At 32.2% G+C, this 26,695-nt stretch overlaps 1 protein-coding gene and 1 long non-coding RNA gene across 2 annotated transcripts; both read right to left on the minus strand.

Moving 5' to 3' along the window:
- Window positions 1-12,342: 12,342 nt before the first annotated feature.
- On the minus strand, window positions 12,343-13,387 carry LOC133180235 (uncharacterized). Its single transcript, XR_009720291.1, has 3 exons — window positions 13,294-13,387; window positions 13,033-13,161; window positions 12,343-12,412 (listed from the first exon to the last, which is right to left on the minus strand). It is a non-coding gene; the product is annotated as an uncharacterized LOC133180235 (long non-coding RNA).
- Window positions 13,388-13,515: 128 nt separating this feature from the next.
- LOC133180173 (cell death abnormality protein 1-like) lies at window positions 13,516-22,974 on the minus strand. The gene is made up of 5 exons (XM_061314742.1): window positions 22,749-22,974; window positions 21,438-21,677; window positions 20,715-20,852; window positions 18,409-18,549; window positions 13,516-13,673 (listed from the first exon to the last, which is right to left on the minus strand). The coding sequence occupies exons 1-5, from the start codon at window positions 22,972-22,974 to the stop codon at window positions 13,516-13,518; spliced, it is 903 nt and encodes a 300-aa protein (XP_061170726.1).
- Between the last annotated feature and the right edge of the window lie 3,721 nt (window positions 22,975-26,695).

Raw genomic sequence — 26,695 nt, forward strand, 5'->3', positions numbered from 1 at the left:
TCACTTTCTTTTTAGTTTTTATTTATTGCATCACTTTGTATTTTTCGGTGTTTTTTTTTTCTTACAATAAGATGAACTTTGTGAAATGTCAATTTATGCTTTTGATTTCTATTGATTTGCAAAGTACTTGTCGACTATGTAATGTTTTATATCCAAATTTTATTTATTTCATCAGTTTGTGTATTTTTGTATGTTTTTTTTTTTAATTACAACATTAATATTGTGAAATATCTTCTTTTTTTGCCTTTTGACGCCGTTAAAATTTCAAAGCAATCTTAAAGGGGCTGGGGCACATATTTGAAATTAATATTTTCTTTAAAAAATAAATAAATAAATAAAAATAAAAAAAATAGTAAAATACCATGACTTAAATGTCGCTAGAGCATTTCACATCGAAACATAATTAAATCATGTTCAGAAACTTTTTTTATCTGGAAAATATAAAAAGTACGAAGTTCGGGACGCGTTAGATTTTCACATATCCTTGCGCTTTCACGAAGTACACTTTATCCTTAAGGACATATGCAATGTACCTTACCTACTTATAATTTTTCATGATATTCTTAATTTAAGATTATAGTGCCATCAAATGTTGGTCGACAAAAAATCAGCATGCATTACCAGGGGTTTTGAAAAGATGGCAATTGATGATAATTCTTGTATTATTTAAAGAAAAATAAACAAAAATTACTAAGCATATATTCTAGATGTTTTGTTTATCCAAAATTGTTATAGAAGAAGTGTACAACAGCATATATAGACATAGAAATGTAGCATACAATTCCTTTAAGTAGTGGAACTCTTCAACTCCAGGGAAAAAGACAATAAATTCAAACTACATTGCATATGTCCTTAATACTTAAGAAAAATATAAATTATGTAGTATATTAATGAAAAATATTATTACCATAATCCGGAAAATTCAGAGTAGTTTACAAACACAGATGCTTGACATGATGTTATGAATAATGTCGTCATTGAATTCTAAGAATATTCATGTTAGTTCAATTCATTAACCTTAATTTATTTCTGGAGTAAAAATTGAAATTTTAAATTGTAAGAAAAAAAAACGCAAAACAACTGTGTCCAAGCCCCTTTAAGCACAAAGTAGTCTTTTCTTTAATTTGTGAAAACATTTTATGGTAGCATGTATCATTTTACCGGCATTGTACTTGTTGTATATTGTACTGACTTCTAACACTCATTATAGGATATATAAACGTCTAATTTTAACAGCTACTGTTCATTTATATTTATCCAGTTTTTCTTATTTTCTCATTTGTTTTTCAGTTTTTCAACTTATTTTTTTTTTACATTTGTCGTATTTAAATAAAAAAAAATGTTTCCATTTTTTTTTTTTTTTTTTTGGTTTCTTTGTGTTTTTGTGCGTTTTTTAATTTCATTAAAGACAAAGGCTAAAGTGAGTTATTTTAATAAATAATTTTTTTTCTATCGCACGTCCATTTGCGTTTGAAAATTTTCACAATTTAACCAGACTTGCAGCAATGCATTTTATGGCGAATGAAATGTATGTTTGTTCTCCTCAAAAGCTACGCCTTCTTTAATGTCAATTATTATCAACATGAAATGGTAAAAACAGGCTGCAGCTCGGAAACATGGCAAAAGTCTTCTAGAACCAGTGGATGCCTGCTGAATGAAGACCGTTTGTTCTTCCATCTTCTGTTCCGTATCAAATCACACAGAAAAGAAGGGCAATGAAATCAAACATGCTATTTTATATTTTAACAATTTTCAAGTGTTTTGGATCATATTATAGTCTTTATATGTTAAAGTCTTGATCTTTAACATTGACCCACGTTCAAGTCTTTTCCCAGATCAATTTAAAGGTTTAGTCTTAATCTTAAACATTGAGACACCATTGAATCAGGCCTTGCAGACGTGCGACTACATTAACATAAATAGAAAATACACTAAACAAAATTGCTAACCCACCACTAGTTATTCTTATTTGTGAACTGAACATTTGCCTGATCGGTTCTAGTATATATAATATGCCAACTTTTTCAAAACAGTGGGGTTGACAAATGTCTTGGTGTCATGACAAGACCCTGTAATGACCTTTATGCCGAAAACCAATTTCCCGACGAGCACCGCGAACCGTTTTTGCCATGATATGAAGTTGGTGATTACCATTGGTGGTCCATGAGCAGTCTCCCACTTAAAGAGCAAAAAATATACAGCGATTGACTATCATATCGCCTAGTAGTCATCCAGTACCTTGGTGTCTATACCTAATCCGCCAAACTTTTGGTTGCCCCAATTTTGTGGAACAATCTTATCGTGTGGTGCGTACTTAATGCCGTGGCTATCTATAGTAAACATTTTTTTGTCAATCTATTTACAACAATTTTTCAGTAGAGGAATGGATAATTTTTTAATTGTTTTAATTTTTCATAAAGAGCTAAATCCGCGAAGGGGCTAAATCGGCCTATTTTTTCAGGAAAATCAAACTGAGGGGAAGAAGAAAATAAACAATAGAAATATTATCCTTGGGTATCAAACTTAAATAATTTATGCCAATTTTTTTATTTGATGACGTCATATTTGTATAGAAAACGTCTAAACGTGCACTTTGCTAGTTTTTATTAAAAAAAAGAGAGCATTTTTTCGTCTTTGGTTCAAATTTTTGCTGTGGCCACACCCTTCGAACAAAATAAAATTTATACCATTGAAAAGAGGATTAAAATATGAATAAATAAAGTATATTTTTATTTTGTTCGAAGGGTGTGGCCTCATCGAAATTAATACTTTTCGTTCGATTCAAATACCTTAGCACCGACTCACACTTTGAAAATAGCGGGGATTACTTTAAGTTAATAGAAGAGAAAAAGATTCTATATTGTTTTTGTAAATATTAAAAAGTTTCGAAATGCGAATGTTATATTTATTATAAGTTATTCTGTGTTGTGGTGCAAAAAACTACGAAAAACTCTCTCTAAGCATGACTGCCTGTATACATGCAGTAATTTCGACATTTTGTGTACTACGTGCCTCAGTCCTGACCCAAGACTTTTCCTTCTTGTAGCTGATCTATATTTAACTCATCATTATGCTAAAATGTTGAAAAAAATAAGGTGTTCTCTTTTCCTCTGACAGCCTATTTATTCATACTTTGAATTGGTTTTCCAACTCCCGGCTCCTCGTCACCATGGTCACTATGTAATCAAAGGGAGATCACCCGAGAAACATGTAGGCTACATCTTTATTTTCTCCTGAGTGGCCGTGTCGGAATAACCTAGAATATTAAACAAATTACATCGGATGCAACTGCCAAGACGTATTTATAATGATTGTTTTGCCACCTTACAAAACATGAATGTCGTGAAGTCTGCATCGACAGCATACAAATGGTTAATGTTACGCAATAGAGTATGTTATAATTACATGTATTATAATTATAACCCATACCCAACATGCGTTTCAGAAATCGCCAGTGGCATTTTTAGACAAAAGATTAATATTTATTAGTGAAAACCTTTACTGATCCGAGACCTCTTAATATAAATTATGTTACGAAGTACTGAACCTAGAAAATTCGAGTTGACAAATCAAATAAACAATAGATTGATTTTACAGTAAGATCGCGTGTAATTTTTGTAATAGGCCTCTATAAGAAAAATGTCTATATTGTATAAACGAATAACTTACTACCAAGGCAGTGACAACTCTTTAAGGTTTTAAGTAATTTCAGTATCGCATGCATGCTGTGACCTAGCCAACGCATGAAAAAAAATGTCAAAGGGAGGCTACTTGCTATCTCTTTCTATTTTGAGTTACTCCGCTTAAATGTAACAGGCCCAAGTGAGAGATGGCAACCAAGATTAGCAAGCATGTAGTAGTGTACATTCATAAAGAGGGGATCGGAGCATTGATATAAAATAAGAAGCCCCCCCCCCCCCCCAAAAAAAAAACAAACAAACAAAAAAAACAAAAAACTATTACATTTACAAAAAAAAAAGACAGGGGTTATTTGGGGAGGGGGTTTCGGGATTCCCACCTTCACTCATTAAATACATGGGACAGTTCGACCAATTACTGCTGCCATTTAAACAAGAAAGTTGTAAAGTGAATAAATAACAATGCCAATTATATGAGTCCTTGTATATATAGTATTAAAAAAAATAATAAAGTCGACAGCAGTTTTCATTTTTTTTCAATCTCCTTGATAAAAATATCATTTAAAAACGATTGGTTTTTCGTGACTCGGTCATTGCATTTAATTATAGATCACAGGCCTGTATGTAGCAATTTCAGTTGGGGGGTAGGGTGGGGAGGGAGGCACAGCTATACATTTTCAGTTGGGGACACTATCAACTACCAAAATTCCTTGACAAGCAAAAAAAGAAAAGAGGGGGAGGGGGGAGCATCAGACATTTTTATTGATGGGATAGCATATAGTAGCTTTGTTTGATATAGTATTCTATATATCGGCAGAATTATTTGGGGGGGGGGGGGGGTGTGCATGGCCAACCCCGGTTCCTACGGCCATGTAACCTGAATGTATTATTTTTATTAACGGTTATAACTGCTAATTTTGCCTGTCAATCATATCTGGTTTTTTTTTTTTTTCTTTTTTCTTTTTTTTTTTTTTTTTTTTTTTTTTTTGAAAGGATGTCTATATAGAATATAACTTCATAGATCGGGCATTTAAACATGGTATTTTTTTCGGGGGGGGGGGGGTGTTATGGTAATATGTCGCTCGACATGTGGTCCGTATTTTTTTTTTTCCCCGACGGTCTGTAATGATAGCCATTTATTAATGCTAGTAGCTGTTTTTCGTATATTTTTGTTTAATTACCAAAAGTAACGATCCGAAAACGTCCAAGTTAAAAAGTATACGATATTATGATTATTTTTTCGTCTTCTATATCTATTTGTAGTTGTGTTAGAAATTAATTGCACATGGAAAAACGAAACATTATTTTAAATATATGAAAATTATGAGTAAAAGGTTAAAACTGGTTTTGAACAATATGAAAGTCTTAGATGTTGTTATGTTTCAATTTCATTTTCACTTCTCTCCAGATAATCATAATTTTATTAAAAGGGTTTATAATAGGTACTCCGCAACATGGGAGTGTGTAAGATATGATAATATGATAAGAAAACGATAAGTCAGCAATAATTAATTCGATCGGTTTTGTCATTTGAAATCTCTTTATATATCCATTGTGGGTATATAAAAAACGTTTCTCTTTGATGATATAACATATTTATCATAGTTAGTGAAACTTTATTTCGATTAAGTAATTTACATTGAGTAAAGTGGTACACGTGCCATTTCCGTTTATCTTTTTTTTTCTGAACTTCAGGTTCCGTTTTGAAATTCAAATACTTTGAAAATCTTGTTTCGTTGGACTCTTAATTTTTTTTGCGATCGATTTGATGCTTTGCATCACTCTTGTTTAAAAGTATGTAGTGGCTTCTTTCCTGACAATCTGTGGTGTGCAGGATTGCCGTCAAACGTCACTATTTTACGTATATTACATATAAATGAACTACAATTTCATTTCAAATGTCAGGGAAATGCCATAAATTTCGGAAGTGCAACGAAATTCTCAAAGTGACAATACAATAGATGGTAACTTCAAACGTATTCATTTTTAATGCAACTTTTCATTTTAATTTTATGTTTTCGTTATTAAAGAGTACTTGTGTATTTTCTGAAGAAAAAAAAATCTATTTTTTGTTTGTACGCCGTATGACCATACAATAACACATTTAAGAATGATAAAATCCTTATCCATGGCTACTATAGTGTATATTTTACTACATTAATTCAGTTTTACTCAAATATGATATCGATGGATTAACACTTTGTGTTTGTTTTCAGCTTAACGTGTCTCTTATTATCATTTAATTAAAACGTGTTACATGTATCAACGATTATAGCAGACAACCCTTGTATATAACGAATATTTGGCATTTCTTTAGAGTACAAATAACTTCAGTTAAAAGAAAAACCAAAAGTTTTCAGAACTTCTTGAAAAATTCATAGTAAAATTTTTCCCAAAATTTTTTAGAAGAGCCTATATTGGTTATTTTTATTCCATCAACGTACATATGTTACTATCTTATGCAAAATGTCAACGTCACGACGTTAAATTATGTGAAGTCAACGTAATGACGTGATGGTTTTAATGAGGAAAACAATGCCAAATTTAAACGAATGTAAAAAGAAAACGAGAAAAGATATTGTCAAAAAATAAATTATTTTACAACATACAAATCTTAGAGTTTTATGTGAGAAAGTTTCTTTTATTTTGATGACTGGGTCGATTTAGTCCCTTCGTGGATTAAGCTCTTTCTCCAGAGGAACACCCTGTAGACACCATACTGGCTGCTTTAGCATGCTCTTCGTGGGTCAAACGCCGCATACTGTGTAACTCTTTTTTCTGAGTTTTTAATTAGTACAAACATAAAGAACACAAAGACAAAGAAAAAATAGAAATTTATCCCCTCAAAAACGTATTGACAAGATTTCAATTTTTTCTATGATTTGGTTACGCATCAGTAAACATTGTAGTTATTTATCAGCTAAGACATTTAAATGTCTCGTTTTTTATTAAAGTAATATACTTATTTATTACATTTTCAACAGTGAAATACTGTGGATTATTTATTGAATAAAAGTGATATTCTCTCACAGTGTGAAAGGATACCAAAATGATATTCTCTCACAGTGTGAAAGGATATCAAAGTAAGTAAAAAATAATTTCTGGCCTGTCATAAGATAGAGATAGTAACTAAGCATCTTGATAGAGCTAAATCTGCAAATTTGTTCCCAAATATGTTGCCAGTATCTATGCTATGTAATGTTTTCAATCACACAACTGCTAACTATGAGGTCTCAACCGCTCAACTACGACGTCAAGACTATGACACTGTGTTAAGATAAGAAAGAGGCAAAGGGAAAATCGAAGAAAATGTAATAAACAGAAAATTCAATGTTTTGTAGATGAATATGGAATTTATTTCACTCGTGAGACAGGATTTTTTGATTTTTTCACTCGCGCTTCGCACACGTGAAAATATCAAAAAATCCTGTCCCACTCGTGAAATAAATTCCATATTCATCTTCAAAACATTGAATATCCTCTACGAGGGGTTATCAAAAAGTTCGTGGACTGACGCGATAAAATTAATAATATGTAGTCTTTGCTTACAAAATTTAAGCGGAACATAAAACAACAAAAGTTTAAGAAATGTTGAAAATTTTAGCTTGATACGTTGATAATTTGCCAAATTATTCTAAAATTAAAAAGACTTTATGTGATCACCCGGCGCTGTCGCCGTTTAGTGTCATGACGTCCGCTTAACGTCATTGTTTCTTAATGTCCGCTCTCTCTACCTCATACAATTATATTGATGAGATTACCTGGAGTTAAGTAAGGACTTAAACCCGTCTTATTTATATGAATTTACAATGTCTTGAGCAGCTGTTTTCAATGCATATAATATTGTAAATGGATCTTTATATGGGGAAAGATCCTCACCTGATTATGCCAGAATACTTAGTTTGTTGGAGTTCAATTTCTACCACACATGATCAACGTCACTTTTCGACGTGACTGACTTTTGACACCCTGACTACAAATCGACACTAACTGTGCATATTTCATCTCTCTGAATCTTTTTGGGCATTAAAAACAAGTACTCTGGATGCATTTTATTTTTCTGTAGCCAGTTTAAACATTCCTTAGGTCAATACCAGTTTTTCCAGGAGCGAAACTCTATAGAGTGATTGAAAAAGAAACCCCTCCCCCTTGTTGACGTTATTTTCAAGTCCATAATTGTTTGGACACTCCATATAAAATTTACGATAAAATTTCATAGAAATTACAGAATCGGGTAAAAATTGCAAATTTTACTAAACAAATGTGTCATACCACATGCCTGAATTAACGAGATTTTTGGATGACAAATACTCATATCTAAAGAGTTTTTCTCAGTTATACCCAGGTAGAAAAAAACGTCATATTAGAGGTTGCGCCGCCTGGACATACCTTTGCTTACAAAAACACTAACAATTTATTAAAAAATAAAAATTATGATTTATGGTTTATTCTATAGATAGAAAAGATGATGCTAACTAAATGTGTAAAAATTCATTGATGTACCTAAAGCGGTTTTAATTTTATGACGCTAGTCCACGAACTTTTTGATAACCCCTCGTATATATCAAATACATCATAAACAAATTTTGAAAAATCAAAATATTAATTTCTTTTGGCGGGGCGTTAGCAATTTTGTCTAGTGTATAGTAACAAGCTTGAAATATGGAAAAATATGTTTCTGTGGCTCAATAAAACAAAACTGATTCAGAAACTACATGTATCATGTATTGTTGAATTATAAATTGTTTCAAACAAACAGGAATTCAATGAATGAATAATGAACTAGATTTATATCTGCAAAAATTATAGTATTCAATATAAAGGACAGTATTATATTAATTTAAGCTTAGAAAAAAAAATCCCATGATAATACCGTTTGTTAATGTCGATTTTGAAGTTGTCCATCTTAGTGTCCTATTCCATCAGGTGATTATGAACAGCGTTAAGTTTCCATTCAATGTAATTTTAATATCTAGTAGATCGCTTCGTTTATATTATGCACTGTTGCGTCCGTTCCTACACAAAGTATGGGGCATTATATGAACAAACTGAGTTTTATACTATGTCAGGAAGGTTTCACACAAGTTTTTATTCTTTTCTGGCTTAGTGGTTCTTAAACAAGAAAATTATTTCAAATGACCCAACCAATTTCTGTCTTTTTTTATAAATTATTTTTCCAAGAAGTATGATGTGGTCCATCTTATAAATAAACGTGAATATCCTTCAACCAAGCATTTTGATTAATTTTGGCCCAGTGGTTCTTAAGAAGAAGTTAAAAATGTGAAATGTTTGAAACGATGACAGCAAGACGGACATACCAGGCGCAAATTTCAATCAAAATACTAAGTGAAACCTTGTGAGAGCTTAGAAATATACTTAAAGGATTGAGGGTCTAAAAATTAATTATTGTTTAATTATATGCTAATCAATGACTCTTTGCAGTAACTGAAATTGGATGTTTTTTCCCATGTCTAATGAAGTTGCAAAAACCCCTGTCCTCCACTATCGTCTATCCACCTATAAATAATTCAGTTCAGTTCATTTTATTAAAGTCAAAAGATTTCAATCATATATAATGATTATATTAACATCCAACATGTACAATATATAACATAATGATATTTTCAGTAATTCAAAGATTTGTAAAAAAAAAAACAATGTTCTTGTTGCATTCGCTAAATGCAAAAATTTACGTAATTACATAATTCTTTCACATTCTGTGTACTAAGTAATTGTACCAATTTGAAGACACATGCAGCTACATGTACATTACAGGTATACAAAGGTTGTCCCTAAAGTTCATGCACAATAATATTTTTGTCAAACTGAATGGTTCTAGACATGCTAATTGTATACCACAATATTTGTAACAAAATTCAATCCGAAAAAAAATTGGTTGTTTGAACTCGGTTTTGGTTTTAAATGATTATTTTCTTCATAAACAAGCCAAAACTTCATAAAAGAAAAGAGTGTCAAATAAAGCGATTATCTTTATTTAATAATAATATCTAGTACATGTATCTAGTATAGCTTATTGGACAGATAGTGAAAATATTAAGAAATACGTTTCAAAAATCGACAGAAAAAGTGGCGTTGGTCATCCGAATTGAACAGCTTACGATCATAAAATTATGGTTTAATATGTTTGAAACGACGTCAACGACGAACAATCAACTAGAAATTATTGGGATATACGAATTTTCAACGGTGTGAACAATTTGAGAGAGTGGAAAACTGCTGTTATTTGATAAAGACACGATATCCTTTTCATGTCGTTATAAGAAATCTAGCGCAACGTCGAAATGGACTGTGCAGTCTGTCTATACGAAATTCTTATACTAATGAAGCTCGTAAGTTATCATTTATCGTTTTAAATTTTAGAGAATTACTCAGTAATGGTATATATGTAGATATTATAGCACACCTTTAGCAGTGTTGCATAACAAAGAAAGTATAGGGTGTGTCCACCAATATGAAATAAAATTCAAATCCATATTTTTGTCATTATCGTGAAACTAGCCTATGTCAGACTGGGCTGTGCAGCTTGTTTATGCTGTCTATGTACACCAATATCTTTCGTAAAATTGTTTGTATTGTAAGTTTTATTTTTAATACATTTATTAAATCATGGTCTATATATCAAAATAATATCGGACACTTTGGCAGTGTGGTCATCATTAAATTTGTCTACGAACTTCATAGACAGGCATCTTACATTTACTTTTAATTATGTCGATATTCAAATAGCGGATTCAGATAATAAAAATAAAATCAAAGCAAACGAAAATAATTCCAATACAAGATATGGTATGTGTAGCCGTCCGTTTTGAGAGATAAATGTATATAAACTGTTTCAAACAAGAATGCTATATATTTTGTTTTATATTTGATACATTAAAAAAGTGTGACTTGAAAAGAAAAGAACTGGAATGGTGTTTTGTTATTTGAATTCATTCATATATACATCCATATATGAAAGAAACTCTCCAAGTAGTTAACTACGTATAATTGTATGTGATTTTTTTAAATTTAATGTTAAATTACAATTTAACAGAGATTTTAACAGTAAGATGAAACTTCATTTTTAAATAAAAGGGGGTTTATTGAAATGTTTAATGTTATCTTAAGAAAGTAACAAATGACACCCCCCCCCCCCCCATGAGTTATAGCGTGTCATTTACAACAATTTGCAGCTTGGTTTGTTTATTAGTCTCTTGATTTGAGCAAAACAAAAGATGATTTTCAGCCTTTTTGAAATGCCTGTATTTCACATGCTAAAGTCAAATTTCCTGGAACCTGGCGTAGAGTAGAGATTCCCGGACTTTGCGTCCACGGATTGTGATTCAAGCTTATGATTCGTATGAGTATGATGATGCGTGATATAGTGTTTTTTTTTCATCTGAAGAAAAATCGCAGCTAGAGCAATCGAAATGTGAGCTTACAGTCATTTTCAAGAAGTCTTTGTATCACTTAAGGAAAAGAAACTATAACTTTTGTTCGGATTATTGCCGCCATACTTATGATGAACAGAAAAAAACTTTGTAAACTCAAATTATAACCATTTGTTTTGTTTAACATGCAAATATTAATATCCGTTAAGTCGGGCTCGGACTTAGGTCGGTAAAGTGTTGAAAATAATTTAAGAGTTAAGTTACTGACTATGCAAATTTGGAAATGTCTTTAATTTTATGTACAAAAATAAACTCTCTATCTGATTTTTTACTGTGAAATGGGATGTTGCAATTTTGTGCGTTTCAATATATATATATATGATAGATTCTAGTGAATATTTTTTTGAATCTGTTAAATATTATTGTAACATAATTCAATTAAACGTTATATTCTGATAAAGGATTTCCTCTCTGTTATTTTTTAATTCCTGATAGCCATGCACAGCAGATGACAAGGTTCCGCTTTCGTTAAGAATCTGTCTCTGAATTGAGGCATCCTTTGACGCAACAGTGTTAGACTTTATCTTTGAGCACTCCCTCCTTCGAAAAGATATAAAATTAAAAAAAAACATGATTCAAAGTTATTTTCTAACTATTATGTTCTCCATACTGTAATTGTACAAACAATATACCATTATAGTTCTTATTGAAGCAAAGTTATCAAATTTTACAAAACATTTTTTTTCAACTCAGAGAAAGAGAAAATCCTAAATATGACTACAATGTAAAACTACCTGAAGTGCCTAAATCCAGCAATTAGTATTAGACATATATTCAGTACAACCGACAGAATCAGTCTTAGAAACCAGAATAAAGGGATCGGAAGAATAGAATCTGTAGCGGATTGTGGATGCAGCTCTGTAACTTTTTAAAGAATTTTAGCAGTAATTTATTTTTTAAGTACCAAATTCCTCGACAATATAATTGCTGATTTCCTAAATCTAGCCAAAAAGCATTGTTTTTAATGTTTAATCATATAAAACCCCTCACTATAAAAGTTTATATTTCATTCTGATTCACAAGAAAGTGAAAATGTTATTTTAGTTTTTTTAAATACACATAGAATATTTATATTACTTTTCCCTTCAACAGAAAAGAATATTTTTCGAAACTGGTATACTAAGAATGAATTTTAAAAACAAATGCTAGAAGTACCGTTCAGTTGTGAGCAGTTTCCTGTTATTTGTGAACAGTTTGACCCAGTGTAGGGTTGTTGACATCCTCGTGGACAGGTTCCATCGTATATATCGCATGAGTCATTAAATCCACAGTGTAAACTACACTCTTCTTCACAATTTATTCCGTAAAATCCAGAGGAGCATTCTAAATTGTCACAGAAAAGAATAATTATTTTTTTAAAGTGTGTTTTTTTTTCAATGTGTTACTAAAATCAGTATACAGTAAAACTCATTTAGTACGAACACGGATTTATCGAATTCACGTATTTTGCGAAGTTTTTGGGGCCCCCGGCAAAATTCTTTACAATTCTTTGTAAAATTTACGGTTATAACGAACTCTGATATAACGAATTTACGGATATAGCGAACTGATTTTTAGTCATGTAGAGGTTAAAAATAATGAAATTTACATCTTTTATAATGAATTTTCAAAGATCTCAAAATCTGAGATATTGAACCGACTTTATTTTCAGTAAGTATTTGTATATAAAATTCAATTCATTAAAAACCTCAGTTATCCAAGGTATGTTTTGTAATAATTGCTTCCCTAACATATTCGGTAATAAAACTAGAAGGAAAACGTCCATATTGCGAATTTGCTATATATAGTTATGCGAATTCGTTAAACGGATATAACGAATTACGGATATAAGGAATTAAATTCACAGATCCCCAGGACTTCACTATAACCGAGTTTTACTGTATATAGATTAAAAATAGTTTAAATTCAAACTAAAAGAAAAAGAATAACTATATTTTGAGCACCTTGGATACAATTGGTGCCCATCCAACCAGTGGCACAGATGCAAGATCCGTCTGTTTGCAGACACGTGTCCATGCATTTAGGAGAGCATATCTGAGAACAATTTCTACCATAATGTCCGTTATCACACACTACATAATGAGAAATTACATAAACCTGATATATAAACCATAGACTATCAAGGGTCAATCTGTATTCTGAAAATTTATAATTATGAAGTGATTTACAAGAAACTTAAAATTTATGACGTATTTTTTTCCCACATTTGTTGCATCTGTCTCCTACATATCCATTGTCACATCCTTCTGCGCAGACTCCGTCTACATGGTCACATGCACTGTCATTCAAACAGTGTTCACTACAGCGTTCCATACATCGGCTTCCAAAATGTCCGACAGGGCAAACTATTTGATTGAGAGAGAAATGATACCATAGGGAACTTTAAAAATTGGTTTTATCTTAACTTAATTTTTGTTTTCCAGTAACTAAGAAAGAAAGTTACCGCTGTTACAGAAGTGATCAGTGTATCCGTCTTCGCATCCTTTGTCACAATGTCCAGTTTGTTTGTTACAGGGATCGTTATTCTGACAGTGACCACTGCAACTGAATTTACAACCCACGCCATAATGACCAACTCCACACTCTGAAAACAAATAAAACTTGCAGAGGACCAGTGAGAATAGAATTACAATGTCAATGATCACAACTTGTCTATAATTTTAATATGTGTGTTCTACTATGCTTTCGGTAGACTGGAAGAGATAAAGATTTAACAGAAAGACTTTTAGACAATATGTTATGGTTCAAAGTGACAAGGCTCGTAACAATATAGTCGGCTTTTATATCAATTACATTAAAAACATAATTAACTCCACATTTGGAATTCCAACTTACACACTTTGATCTGTTTAAAAGGAAGAAACAGTTCGAATTCAATGTTCAAATTGTGTATCAGTTTTAACACCTAATAATCCAGTCAATGGAAGTGAATTTTATTTACAGTACCAACAAAGAATTCCAAGACTTAATAAAAATCCTTGCAAACAAAGACACATTACAGGTTAAGTAACTTTGAAAAGACTCATTGTAGGGTCAGTAAATGTTCTCATACTCCTCACAAAAGTATAAACTGCTGTGAAGGAGAAAAAAAAATCAAACGTACGTAATCAAGTGTGGATTTAGTTAAAATCCAAAGAACTTTAAGAAAAGAATTTCAAAATCAACACCATCAAAACTTCTTACTTTTGAACATTGTATATGTTACAGTAAATATGTGTAATCAGGAATTCTATGTATTTCCTGAATTTTAGGACATACATGAAATTCCTATCCTGCTTAGGGAATACATGTATTTGCTGTTTTCGGTTAGGAAATACAGGTGACTCTCGATGGCTCGAACTCCGATCTCTCGAAGTTCTCGATCTCTCGAAGTGAACCTCCGGTCCCGTTTTTTTTCCTCTATATATCTAAGCAAATTTACTCCTGATCTCTCGAACTCCCGATCTCTCGAAGTTCTCTATCTCTCGAACCAAGACCTGGGTCCCGTAACACTCATTTCATTGTTTTTTTACTCTCTATCTCTCGAAGTTTTGATCGCGCGTGTCTGTATACACGTCAATCAAGCGTAAAAATAATGCAGCTTGGACTTACATGGATGACAGTGAACGTCGGGGGCTGGGATAGACGTGTTAATTGGGTGTTTACATTGATTATACTACACCTGTGAGTCGTCCGAGTGTTGATATAATTAATTGGTTAATTGGTAAATTATAAACAAATCGCTTCACAACTTATTAATTAATTTGACCTGACGAGACGATAAGTTTGAGAATATAATTTAGGGACGTGTCCGTAATTTTCCATAGATTATGAACTTTAATATTTTTAGTCTACACAATCCCAGTTTGGCAAACATTGCACAAGAAATCCTATCTCAAGAAGTGAATATTGATTACGAACAATCTTGTAAAGTACTGATCAAGCCCGGGGAATAGCCAAATCGACAATTGCTATTCAGTTTTCATGTAATCATGAAATAAGAAGAAATATAACTTAAAATATTCATTTTATTTATTTAAAATACGATCACTGATGTTGAAATCAAGTGAATTGCCTGTAAAATACGATTATAAATGTGTAATAACATTATCAACATATACTTCCGGTATGTATAATAGTAGAAAAATGATGATCGGAACTGAAAATTTCGGATTTTATTCACTCTCTATCTCTCGAACCCCCCGATCTCTCGAACTTTTCTTACCGTCTCTTGAACTTCGAGAGATCGAGAGTCACCTGTACATGTATTTACTGATTTTTTTCAATACTTTTTACACATATTTACTGACTGTGTTTTGATGAGATAATTTAAAAATATGAATCACAAAATATGAACAGATGCATAGGATATTCAATGTTTATATCAGTTAGCATATCATGTGAATAAATAATATTTGAAATAAACCTTTATTTATCATTTATAAATAAAAATGCATTATTGAATATTAATTAAAAACAACAAATAATGATGCACTGCTTTCATTTTTTGAAATGAGTTGTCTATATCACAACATGCTTTAACTTTTTTTTATTTTACTTACTGCTATTTCTTGTTTTACTAGATATTCATACATTGCTACATGTATTTTGCATTTATTGACGGAAAATTTGAAACCCTGAAGCATCTTATTTGCAAATAAAACAATTCTTCTGTCGTCTTTAAAAAAGCAAAAAATATACTATTCCTCAAGATATCTTAAACATAATGCCCTTGACTTAATAGACAAGTGCGTCCTGCAACAAAGTAGAACGCGGAAATTTTGATTTTTTTGTTTTTGGTTAAATACAAAATTTCTTCTTTTTTTTTTCAAAAATATTTTTCTTAACACAAGTATTTTGAGGTTGATAATAAAAGGATGGGGTTCCTTATAGACAATATCTCAGTCGGCTTTCGAGACCACCTTAACAGAAATGAATTAGATAACTATAATTTACTTAATATTCTTATATTCAATTTTCTAATTCTTATGAGCAAATCTTTGATATTTAAAGTAAATATTTTATGTATATATTTGCATATTTTTTTCCAAAATAATATCATTGGTATGGAATTTAAAGGATATTAATGGTAAAAATCTTAGAAAAAATTAGAGTTAAGATTTATTGTAAATCAAAAAATTAAGTATGTAAAAAAAAAAACAAACAAAAAAAACTCTTGTTAACTATATTAATATTTTGTTAGGATAGGATCTTCCATCAGTCCGTTGAAATTTCAATGGACGAATTTAATCAGCTGAATTCTCTTAAAAACATAACTTATTTTAAAAATTCTACATGAGAAGATCAAAAATTCAATTCAACATTAAGATATAGCGACGGAGATTTATCAATTAAGTATAATATCTTGCATTCAAACTCCATTTACATGTATCTCCAACATACATGTATGGAGAAATTGTAATATTTCTGCTCATTTGCAGTCATATTCGAGCTATTATGGAGGCAGATTTCTTAAAGGTTTATATAGAGAAAATACAAAAAATCGCAATTTTTTTTTTATATACAAACCATTTCAGATAAAGTTTTCCCTCCAAAGATTTGATTTTTCATAATATCTTCAACCGGAAATTATTGAATGTTGATACCAAAGTCAAAGTTTCGACCTCCCTTTTTATTTGAAAATTCGAAGCCAGGGAATCTCCGGTTAACTGGTCAGAACATATGGCTCAAAGCAGGTATGACCGATCGGTAACGGATATCTACCCTTTTTGGCACCTCATCCCATCTCTGATGTTTTAAAGGGACCATACTTTTGCCCTGTTCACGATATGTATTTTTACAGAATTTATGAGATTGATCACTGTGCTATCTTTTTTCATTTCACAGGAACAGGAAATATATCAATTTTTGTCTAATCTTAAAGATAACAATTTCTTCAACTTAAAACATAGAATAATGTATGTATTTCTTTTTTTTTAAGAGCAGGATATTGGTACAGTTGAGATAAATGTTTATTACACACTTAGGTATGAAACATTGGAATCCATATGGTAGCAACAATCTGATATTTAGTAGACTAATTTCAGTAATTTGGCACATACGAGAGGTTATCAAAAAGTTCGTGGACTGATGTGATAAAATTAATACTACGTAGCCTGTGCTTACAAAATTTATAAGGAACATAAAACAATAAAAGTTTAAGAAATGTTGAAAATTTTAACTTGATACGTTGATAATTTGCCAAATTATTTTAAAATAAAAAAGACATTATATGATCACCCGGCGCTGTCGCCGTTTAGTTTCATGACATACGACAACGTCATTGTTTCTCAATGTCCGCTCTCTCTAACTCATACTCTTACCTTGATGAGATTACCTGGAGTTAAGTAAAGACTTATGCAAGTCTTGTTTATATGTCTTTACAATGTCATGAACAGCTGCTTTCAATGCTTATAATATTGTAAATGGATCTATACAAAGGGAAAAGCCTCACTTGATTATGCCAGAATACTTAGCTTGTTGGAGTTCAATTTCTACCACACATGATCAACGTCACTTTTCGACGTGACTGTCTATTGACACCCTCACTACAAATCGACATTAACTGTGCATCTTTCATATCTCTGAATCCTTTTGGACCTTTAGAAACAAGTACACTGGATGCATTTTATTTTTCTGTAGCCCGTTTAAACATTCCTTGGGTCTATACCAGTTTTCCCAGGAGAGAAACTTTATAGAATGTTGGAAAAAGAAACCCCTCCCCCTTTTTGGCGTCATTTTCAAGCCCATAATTGTTTGGACACTCCATATAAAATTTACGATAAAATTTCATAGAACTTACAGAATAGGGTAAAAATTGCAAATTTTACGGAACAACTGTGTTGTAACACATGCCCGAAATAACGGGATTTTTTGATGACAAATGCTCATATTAAGAGTTTTTCTCAGTTACACTCAGGTAGAAAAAAAAGGTCATATTTGAAGTTGAGCCGCCTGGACATACAATTGCTTACAAAAACGCTAATAATTTATTAAAAAAAATAAAACGAATGATTTACGGTTTATTCTATAGATAGAAAAGATGATGCTAACTGTGTAAAAATTCATTGATGTACCTAAAACGGTTTTAATTTTATGGCGCTAGTCCACGAACTTTTTGATAACCCCTCGTATATATATATATATATATATATATATATATATATATATATATATATATATATATATATATATATATATATTCTATGTTAATAAATAATTTTTGTGTTTCTATTCTTGAGAAAGAAACTTTTCTTTGACGGATTTAAAATTCAGTTAGAGAACCTACTCAAGTCTTAGGAGTAAATGCAACCAATGCTGAGAAATATGCACATACGTACGTTCATCACAGTTTACTCCTTTCCATCCTTCAGCACATTCATTGTCACATTGACCAGTCACGTGGTTGCAAAAAGCGTTACCTCTGCAGTGTCCAAAACACTGTAGTTTACATTCAAGACCATACCATCCCCCTGAGCACTCTGTGTAAGCAAAGTTTATGTTCAATTCAATTGTAATATTCATACAAATTATAACACAAACATCAAATTTTCAAGGATTTGCATTAAAGCAAAACCAAGGAGGATATGAATATAAAGCTATATGCGCTGTTTTTTGTTGTTTTTTTTCCAGAATTTTCTTCTGCTGTACAAATGTTCTATTATGATAGTTCTACACGTACCTTAAAACTTTATATCAGACTTAAACTAAGTGCTAAATCTTCAGAAGAAAGATATCTGTAGAATGGAATGTATGTACATGTACGAGGGTTGTTCAAAACTTCGTAGACAAGCGTAGTTTTGGAGGATCCCCGTGTCATAAATTGATGAAACTTTGTACATAGATTAAATCAATAGTAACTTATAAATATATGGACATACATTGAGTAATTACACAGAAGAACCCTATTTAAATGTCATATTTTATTGTATGGTTTAAGAAAGCGGGACATTTCCGAAACATTGCAATTAAAAATCGATATATAAATATTTAACATCGTAAAACAGGTATTAACTGATCAAAGTTTCGAGAATATAGAAATAAAAATTCTTAATATTGTGTTGTTAATACGCTTTTCTCAAATTTTGTTGTGCATGCTTCAATTAGTGTTGTTGAGAAATGGCGGCTGCGTTGACAAAGGCGGCGCACTGGACTGTGATCAAGTATTCTGATCTTGAATTCACTCCTACAGAAACGCATGTCATAAAATGCCTGGTACACATGGAAGTGTTTTTTGGTCCTTAGTATATGAAAATAACTTAAGCACTTTCCCTATTATAAGTTAGTGAAGAAGCAGAACTTAAAAAAAGACAGGCTAAAGAATCGGACAAGAGTGACACTGTGCAACTCTATCGGGGTAGACAGATGAAAAACCCATAGAAACGTAGAGGTTATTATTATTTGATACATGTACAGCTGTACATACTTTGTTCTATATTGAAATGTTAAATGAAAGCAAATAATTAAGAGCTTTCACACTTTTATCTTGAATGTTTACGATGAATTAGTGACTTTCATTAGTGTCGTTCAGAAGAAAGATCCGAGTCGGTGGTGTTCATCTTTTTTGACGTTGGAGATTTTCCCTGGTGTTAGGGATCGGAACATTACAATTCTTATTATTCCAATTGTTTTCAAGTAATCATGTTAGGACTTCGAATTTTGCAGCGAACAACATACTTTATCATCCGGAAAATATAAAGATATGAGCTCAGTCCATAGAATTTTGGGACAACCCTCGTACATGTATGTGGTATAAAATAAATCAATTTTCAATCAGCGTTTCTAAATAGTTTTTCTATCATAAATATGAATTGAAAAAATTGGCTAGTGCAAACAACAGCATATGCAATCATTTAGTAATGAAGTGAACATGCACAATACTCAAGTTAAATTATGCAAAAACTAAAATTTTCAGAAGTTAACCAAATTTGATTTCCATGGCAATGACAGTCATTTAGGAATTTTTATTTACCAGGAACATGGTGAGACAATTACAATATCAATATAATTAAGCTTGAAAGACCTATACAGAGAAATATTTATGAGAAAATTTCTATTTTGGTTCCCATGGTACCAAACTTTGTCCGATAACCGATCCCATTTTTCCTTTAGCAGAAACCACTTTGATAAGATGTAGTGGATAGTCAGTTAAAATTAAAAAAAAAAAGGGGGGGTGGCTGGGAAGATACTGAGAAAATTGAAATTAAACATTATCATATATCGTGTGTTTCCATTGCATTCGGGGCAACATTGAAAATGTTAAATGCCATAGGATGAAGCTATGTGAAAGGTGGTTGACATTCTACTGAAAGGTACATGAAATAACTGAATGGCAAAGCTCTGCCATTCAGTTACCTTTTCAGACCTTTTGGTGTAGATTCATATTGTGTGCACAACTTGATGGATATTTCTGAGAGGTTTCCTTAAGATTACCCGAGCCATCTGCATGAACATTTGCTTACAAACTTATACCTGAAACTATAGAAATGTGTCGCGTCGACTTCGAATGGGGTAATATGAAAAATTACTTGTAATAATATACATTATTTTTTAATGTCATTAAAATAGTAAATTATAATTTAACAGCTAAAATTTCCGACTTCAAAATAAAAGCTCATATTGCTTTGATATAATCATTAAATCGTACTATTTTCGCAAAATGCTCCAGTCCACCCTTCTAAACATCCCAGACAAGTTCCGTTGACGATGTCACACCTCTGTTCTTGACAGTTCTTGGGGCATTTTTGTCCACAATGCTTACCATAGACACCTGCTCTCCTACAACCTTATCAATGTTTAGAGTTATAACACACTTAGAAATAAAATTAAATATAAGAGCTTGTCCTACTTATTTAAAGAAATTTATTTTCCTATGTACGATGATTGTACTTGAAAAGAATTTAGCTTATTCATATCTTTCATAGAGTAGATTGAAATCTATAATTTTCTAGTGTGATTTCTATGAATGGAGAAGAGAATTTAAAGAAAACTAATAGATTTGTATTTAAAATTATGTATAAAAATGTACGGTACAATTTTGTTTTAAATCAGTCACATGTTACTAACATATAAGATGTATCTGACATTAGAAGATATCTGAAATCTAGTATATTTCCTTCAAAAGCAACGAATTCTAGGAGCTTAGACATCATATTGATTCAAATCTTATGTAACAATTACAAGTTAATTACTTATTTGCTATATTTCTTTTAACTACAGTACGTACTGCGTTATAATTCACCGAATCACGCTTGATAAACCTTCAATGCAGGACTGAATGAGTTTTGACATTTCATGTCACTGAGAGTTTAACTTACCAAGTCCTGGGAATCGGTATTCTAAATAAGTAAGAATCATGGTAAGTGATTACCATTTACTATTACTTCGCACAATTCAGTGACTGTCGTACGTTGGTATCCGTCTGGATATGTATTTTCATCCAATCGTTGATTGTAAAATGTAACATATCGTCCATATCCGACACATATCGTCGTAAAGTTTAATGGTGGCAATTCTTGTTCATCCTCGTAACACAGGAAATCACTGTATCTTACACTAGAATTTGATAAGTAAAGAGACAATCCCGCAAAACGGCCTCTTTGTCGTATTTCTGTACAGAATAAGTAATAAGCTAATTACACATTCATTTCAAACTTATCTATTTATGATTTCAAAAATGTAAGTTTATTTCAATGGGCTTTTGCACGATATTTACCCACGGGTTAATGTACAGGTTCCATTGATGGTTTTTAAATAGTAACCTTTTTTTGTTAGTTCTTTTTTATTTGCATATATTGTTTTCTCAATGCAGGTCTCTCATCAACTCTATACAACCAAATAAACATTTAATCAAATTGATTTAATTGATAAGTCATTTACCCAATTTATATGAATACCTGAATTGTTCATTTTTTTAGAAAAACAAGATGTGTTTGTGAAACACTGATGCCCCCGTATGGCAGCTTATGGCGAAGGTTAAAGTTTCTTCAAATGCAAGTCAAAATCCAGGCCAAAAGATAAAAAATGTTGATACCCAAAGAAAGGTCTTGTCTCGAGGAATACACCTGTGAAATTTGAAAGACCTAGATACAACTGTTAAAAAGTTATGGCCAAGGTTAAAGTTTTTCAAAAGTAGGTCAAACTCCTAGGTCAAGGTCAAAGGGTCAACATGGTTGATATCCAGAGGAAGGTCTTGTCACATGGAATACACATGTGAAGTTTGAAACCTTAAGCTCCAACTGTTCAAAAGTTATGGCCAAGGTTAAAGTTTTTCAAAAGTAGGTCAAACTCCAAGGTCAAGGTCAAAAGGTCAAAGTTGTTGGTATCCAAAGGAAGGCCTTGTCACAAAGAATACACATGTGAAGTTTGAAACCCCAAGCACCAACTGTTCAGAAGTTATGGCCAAGGTTAAAGTCTCATAAAATTTTGCAAAAGTTGGTAAAACTCCAAGGTCAAGGTCAAAAGGTCAAATATGATGGTACCCAGAGAAAGGTCTTGTCACAAAGAATACACATGTGAAATATGAAAGTCATAGCTCTAACCAATCAAAAGTTATGGGCAAGGTTAAAGTTGACAACAGACTGACAGACAAACGGACAAACAGACAAACAGACAAACAGACAGACAGGACAAAAACAATATACCCCCGGGATCTTTCGATCCGGGGGCATAAAAAACTCACCATAACCGTTATAGTTCTTGAACAGGACATTGGTGCTGTAAATACTGTAAACTGCACCAAGATCTACTCTCCACCACACCGTTTTCGTGATTGAAAATGTTCCTATTTCAGTGTTTCTTGTACACGTTGATTTGTCTCGGTCAACTGCATTCGCTGCTATATAAAATGTGCTACACGCATTTTTCAGACATGGATGAGTTGAGCTCTGACTGGTGGTTTTACCCATTGACAAATCCTCTTTAAAAACAAAAAATACGTGTTATGAGTTTTTTGTCGTTATGGATATTAATTGCACATACTCAATACAAGAAAATTCGAATTAGGCCAACTTTAAAATAATGTTTGTTTGCCCTCTCTCGACTCAAGAGGAAAAAATTGGGTGGGTAGGTAGGGGTATTTTTTTTTCTCAGAAAATTTCAACATCAATGCTAAATTTTCAAAATCTATTTTCAAGAATTCTTAAAAAAATATTTCTTTTCTAGAGTTTAGAAAGTTTTGAGTCGGGCAAGCAAGTAAAGAAATAAGAACAGGCAGGACATCTATACGATGTATTTGTCTTTGTTACAGGTAACCTGCCTAGTCATTTCTAATTCAGGACCAGTGAAAAGTGTGTGTGTGAGTGGGAAGGGGGGGGGGGTTCTTTTGGTGAGGACAGAAGTAATGGCATATGAAAGGTTTATACTGGATTGAAAGGTGTCTGGAATTCGCTAATCAAAATTTTGCATAATTTAACCAAACAACGTTCACGTTTAAGTCAGTCAAAGCTTAAAAATTATTAACCCATCAAGAGAAATTGGACAGGTGGCAGAAAAAATTGATAGAGACATCAGGATTTCTTTCCCTTTGCGTTACTCATAGTATAAGTTAGTTATTTGGACTAGGCTTTTAGACTTGTCGGAAATATCAGCTCTGAGATCTACATATAATGTAATTCCTTGGTGTCCTGCTGATATAGCTATAGAAACTTTTTGACTTAAACTGATATAGTGATCGTAGTTCCTTTTTTAACCCGCTTGAGCCGAAGGCTCAAGTAAATTTTTCCTTATCAAAAAGAACTGCGAACGATAGTATTGTTCTCCCGCCTACCTCCAAGTCAATTTTCAAAAGTTAACACATTTGAATGATTTTTCATATCTATATAGATATTTATATGAATTTTCATAAAATAGTTCTTCTTTTGGGAAAACAAGGAGAGATAACTCTATAATTTTGGTAAAACTTGTGTTTTTCACCATAGAAAGCAACGGAAAACGGAAAATATTTAAATATTTTTAAAACATCTGAACCCCCCCCCCCCCCCTCGTGAAACAAAAATTCCTTTTTACAGAAAATGATTCAAATTAATTCAAATGCAGGGCAACGCCCTCTTCCAGGGGGATATAATTAACAAAAAGTAAAAATTGGGTGTGGTCATTTAAAAATCTTCTCAAGAACCACTGGGGCAGGAAAGATGAAATTTTTGTGAAACTTTCCTGTCATAGGGTAAATTCAAGTTTGTTCAGATCACGCCTCCTGGATAGGATGGGACCCCTATGGGTGATCAAAGTTTTACTTTGGAATATATAGGAAAAAATCTTTCAAAAACTTCTTCTCAAGAACAGCAAAGCCATGATCAGTCATATTTATATGGAAACATCGATAGGTAGTGTAGATGCAAATTTGTTCAGATCATGACCTCCGGAGGTTGGGTGGGGCCACTATTGGCGATCAAAATTTTACATAGGTATAATTAGGAAATATCTTTTTAAAAAAATTCTCCTTCTCAACAATAGCAAAGCCATGATCAGTCATATTGATATGGAAGTTTCCTTAGATATAATGTAGATTCAGATTTGTTCAAATCATGAACCCCAAGAGGGGAGGGGGGTTAGTGTGGGGCAACTATGGGCGAGCAAAGTTTTACTTGGATATAAATAGGAAGGATCCTTAAAAATATTCTTCTCGAGAATAGGAAAGCAGTGTATAATCATATTTATATGGAAGTATCCCCAGTTAGTTTAGATTCAAATAAGGAAAACATAGGAGAAATCTTTTTAAAAAATCTCCTGAAGAAGAAAGGTAAAGTCATTACCAGTCATATTTATGTCTAAGCATTCATAGGCAAACCCATCATATGTCTTATTTATTTCGATGCATCCACAGATAGTGCATATCATGACACCAGGGGTAGGGTGGCGCCACAATAGGAGATCAAAGTTTTACATGGGAACACATAAAAAAAAAACTTTAAAAAATTTCTTTATCCCAGGAACATCAAAAATATGAGAAAATTACTATTTAGACAGTGTAGATTCAAGTTTGTTCAAATCACGACTCCCGGGGATAGGGTCTGCTACAAAGGGTGATCAAGTTTTACATGGGGATATATAGGAAAAAGAATCTGTTGATAAGAACAAGAAGAACCATAGTTACTCAGGTGAGAGTTGAGGCCCATGGGCTTCTTGTTATAGAGTATTTTATGTAGTCACAGGCTGTTTCGGGTAATAAGAGAATTGTAAGTTAGACTAGTCCGTCTAAGTGATGGGTTTATAAATAGGCTGGCGTTTTGTATGGATGATTAATTATTGGTCATTTTTATGCCCCCGGATCGAAAAATCCCAGGGGTATATTGTTTTTGTCCTGTCTGTCTGTTGTCAACTTTAACCTAGCCCATAACTATTGCGCTGTCAAGGGTAAGGCTTTAATATTTGACATGAGTGTTCATTATGACAAGACTTTTCCATTGGTACAGAAATTGTTGATCATGTGACCTCAACTGTGACCTTTGACCTACATTTGAAAAATTTTAACATTGGCCATAACTATTGCACTGTAGTCTACGTCCCACTCCAGAATTGTGTTACGATCGGGGGCATAGTGTTTCACAAACACATCTTGTTTTGATTATTTTCGTTCTTATTTTTTATTTTGTAATTATTAACAAGAAAGTACATAGAAAAAGTATATATAAGGGATGACGGTCAGTTTTGCGAGAATAGTAAGTTAGACCAGTCCGTCTCGGGGATAGGTTTATAAATAGGTTGACATTTTATTTGGATGTTTGATTTTTGTTCATTCTTTGATTATTTTTCGTTATTATTTTGTATTTTGTAATTATATTAACCAGAAAGTAAATAGAAAAAGTATATATTACGGATTTTGGTCATTGTTTTGTTAGTGTCTTGTTGTAAATGAAATCTCCTTTGATTTTTAGGAATGAATCTAAGTGAACCCAACTGGAAATCATTTGTATCTGAAGATAATTTTAGAAACTTGCACAGCCATGAATTCTAAATTTTAAAAAGAAAGATAATTTTGACACATCTGTTTCATTTTTGGATATTTTACTAGATAAATATGTTAATTGTAACCTAACAACAAAACTTTATGATAAACGGAATGACTTCAATTTTTCTATCGTCAACCTCCCTTATTTGTGTAGCGATATACCCTTATCACCTGCATATGGAGTTTATGTCTCACAATTGATTCGTTACGCAAGAGCATACTCTACGTACAAACAATTTTAAAAACGAGGCAAGCTATTAACAATTAAGTTGATGAAGCAAGGATATCAACAGTCTCATTTAAAGACAACATTTCGCAAATTCTATGATCAATACAATGACCTAGTCAACAAATACAATCTACCATTAAGATGAATACTGAAATACAGATGAATACAAATTGTTAAGCCATCATTTACACAATGAATTGTCTGCGGAATTTTCTGTATGCCCGGTCATGACAAGGAGCACACGGCGGGTGTTACCGGTCGGCAGGGGATGCTCACTCCTCCATGGCATCTGATCCCAACTCGGATGTTTTTAGAAATCCGTGTTTGCTCTGCTCCAAATTGGTATTGTTTCAGTGAGCTTTTGAGCTTGATTAATGTTTGTTATATCCATATTACATGATTAAGATATTCAAGATAAATCAGAGGCAAGAAACACAAAAGAAATAAAATA

This window comes from Saccostrea echinata, unplaced genomic scaffold (genome assembly GCF_033153115.1).
Source record: "Saccostrea echinata isolate AGI-Se365-2 ecotype Australia unplaced genomic scaffold, CSIRO_AGI_Sech_v1 ptg000006l, whole genome shotgun sequence".
NCBI lineage: Eukaryota > Metazoa > Mollusca > Bivalvia > Ostreida > Ostreidae > Saccostrea > Saccostrea echinata.

Excerpts from the sequence above, each read along its gene's own strand:
- LOC133180173 (XM_061314742.1), bottom strand. The coding sequence starts at position 22,974 with ATGGGTAAAACCACCAGTCAGAGCTCAACTCATCCATGTCTGAAAAAT. Across the intron at positions 18,550-20,714 it reads TGGAGCATTTTGCGAAAATA|AGTGCTCAGGGGGATGGTAT; the intron begins GTACGATTTAAT and ends TTGCTTACACAG. Across the intron at positions 13,674-18,408 it reads AGGAGTAAACTGTGATGAAC|AGTGTGGAGTTGGTCATTAT; the intron begins GTACGTATGTGC and ends ATTTGTTTTCAG.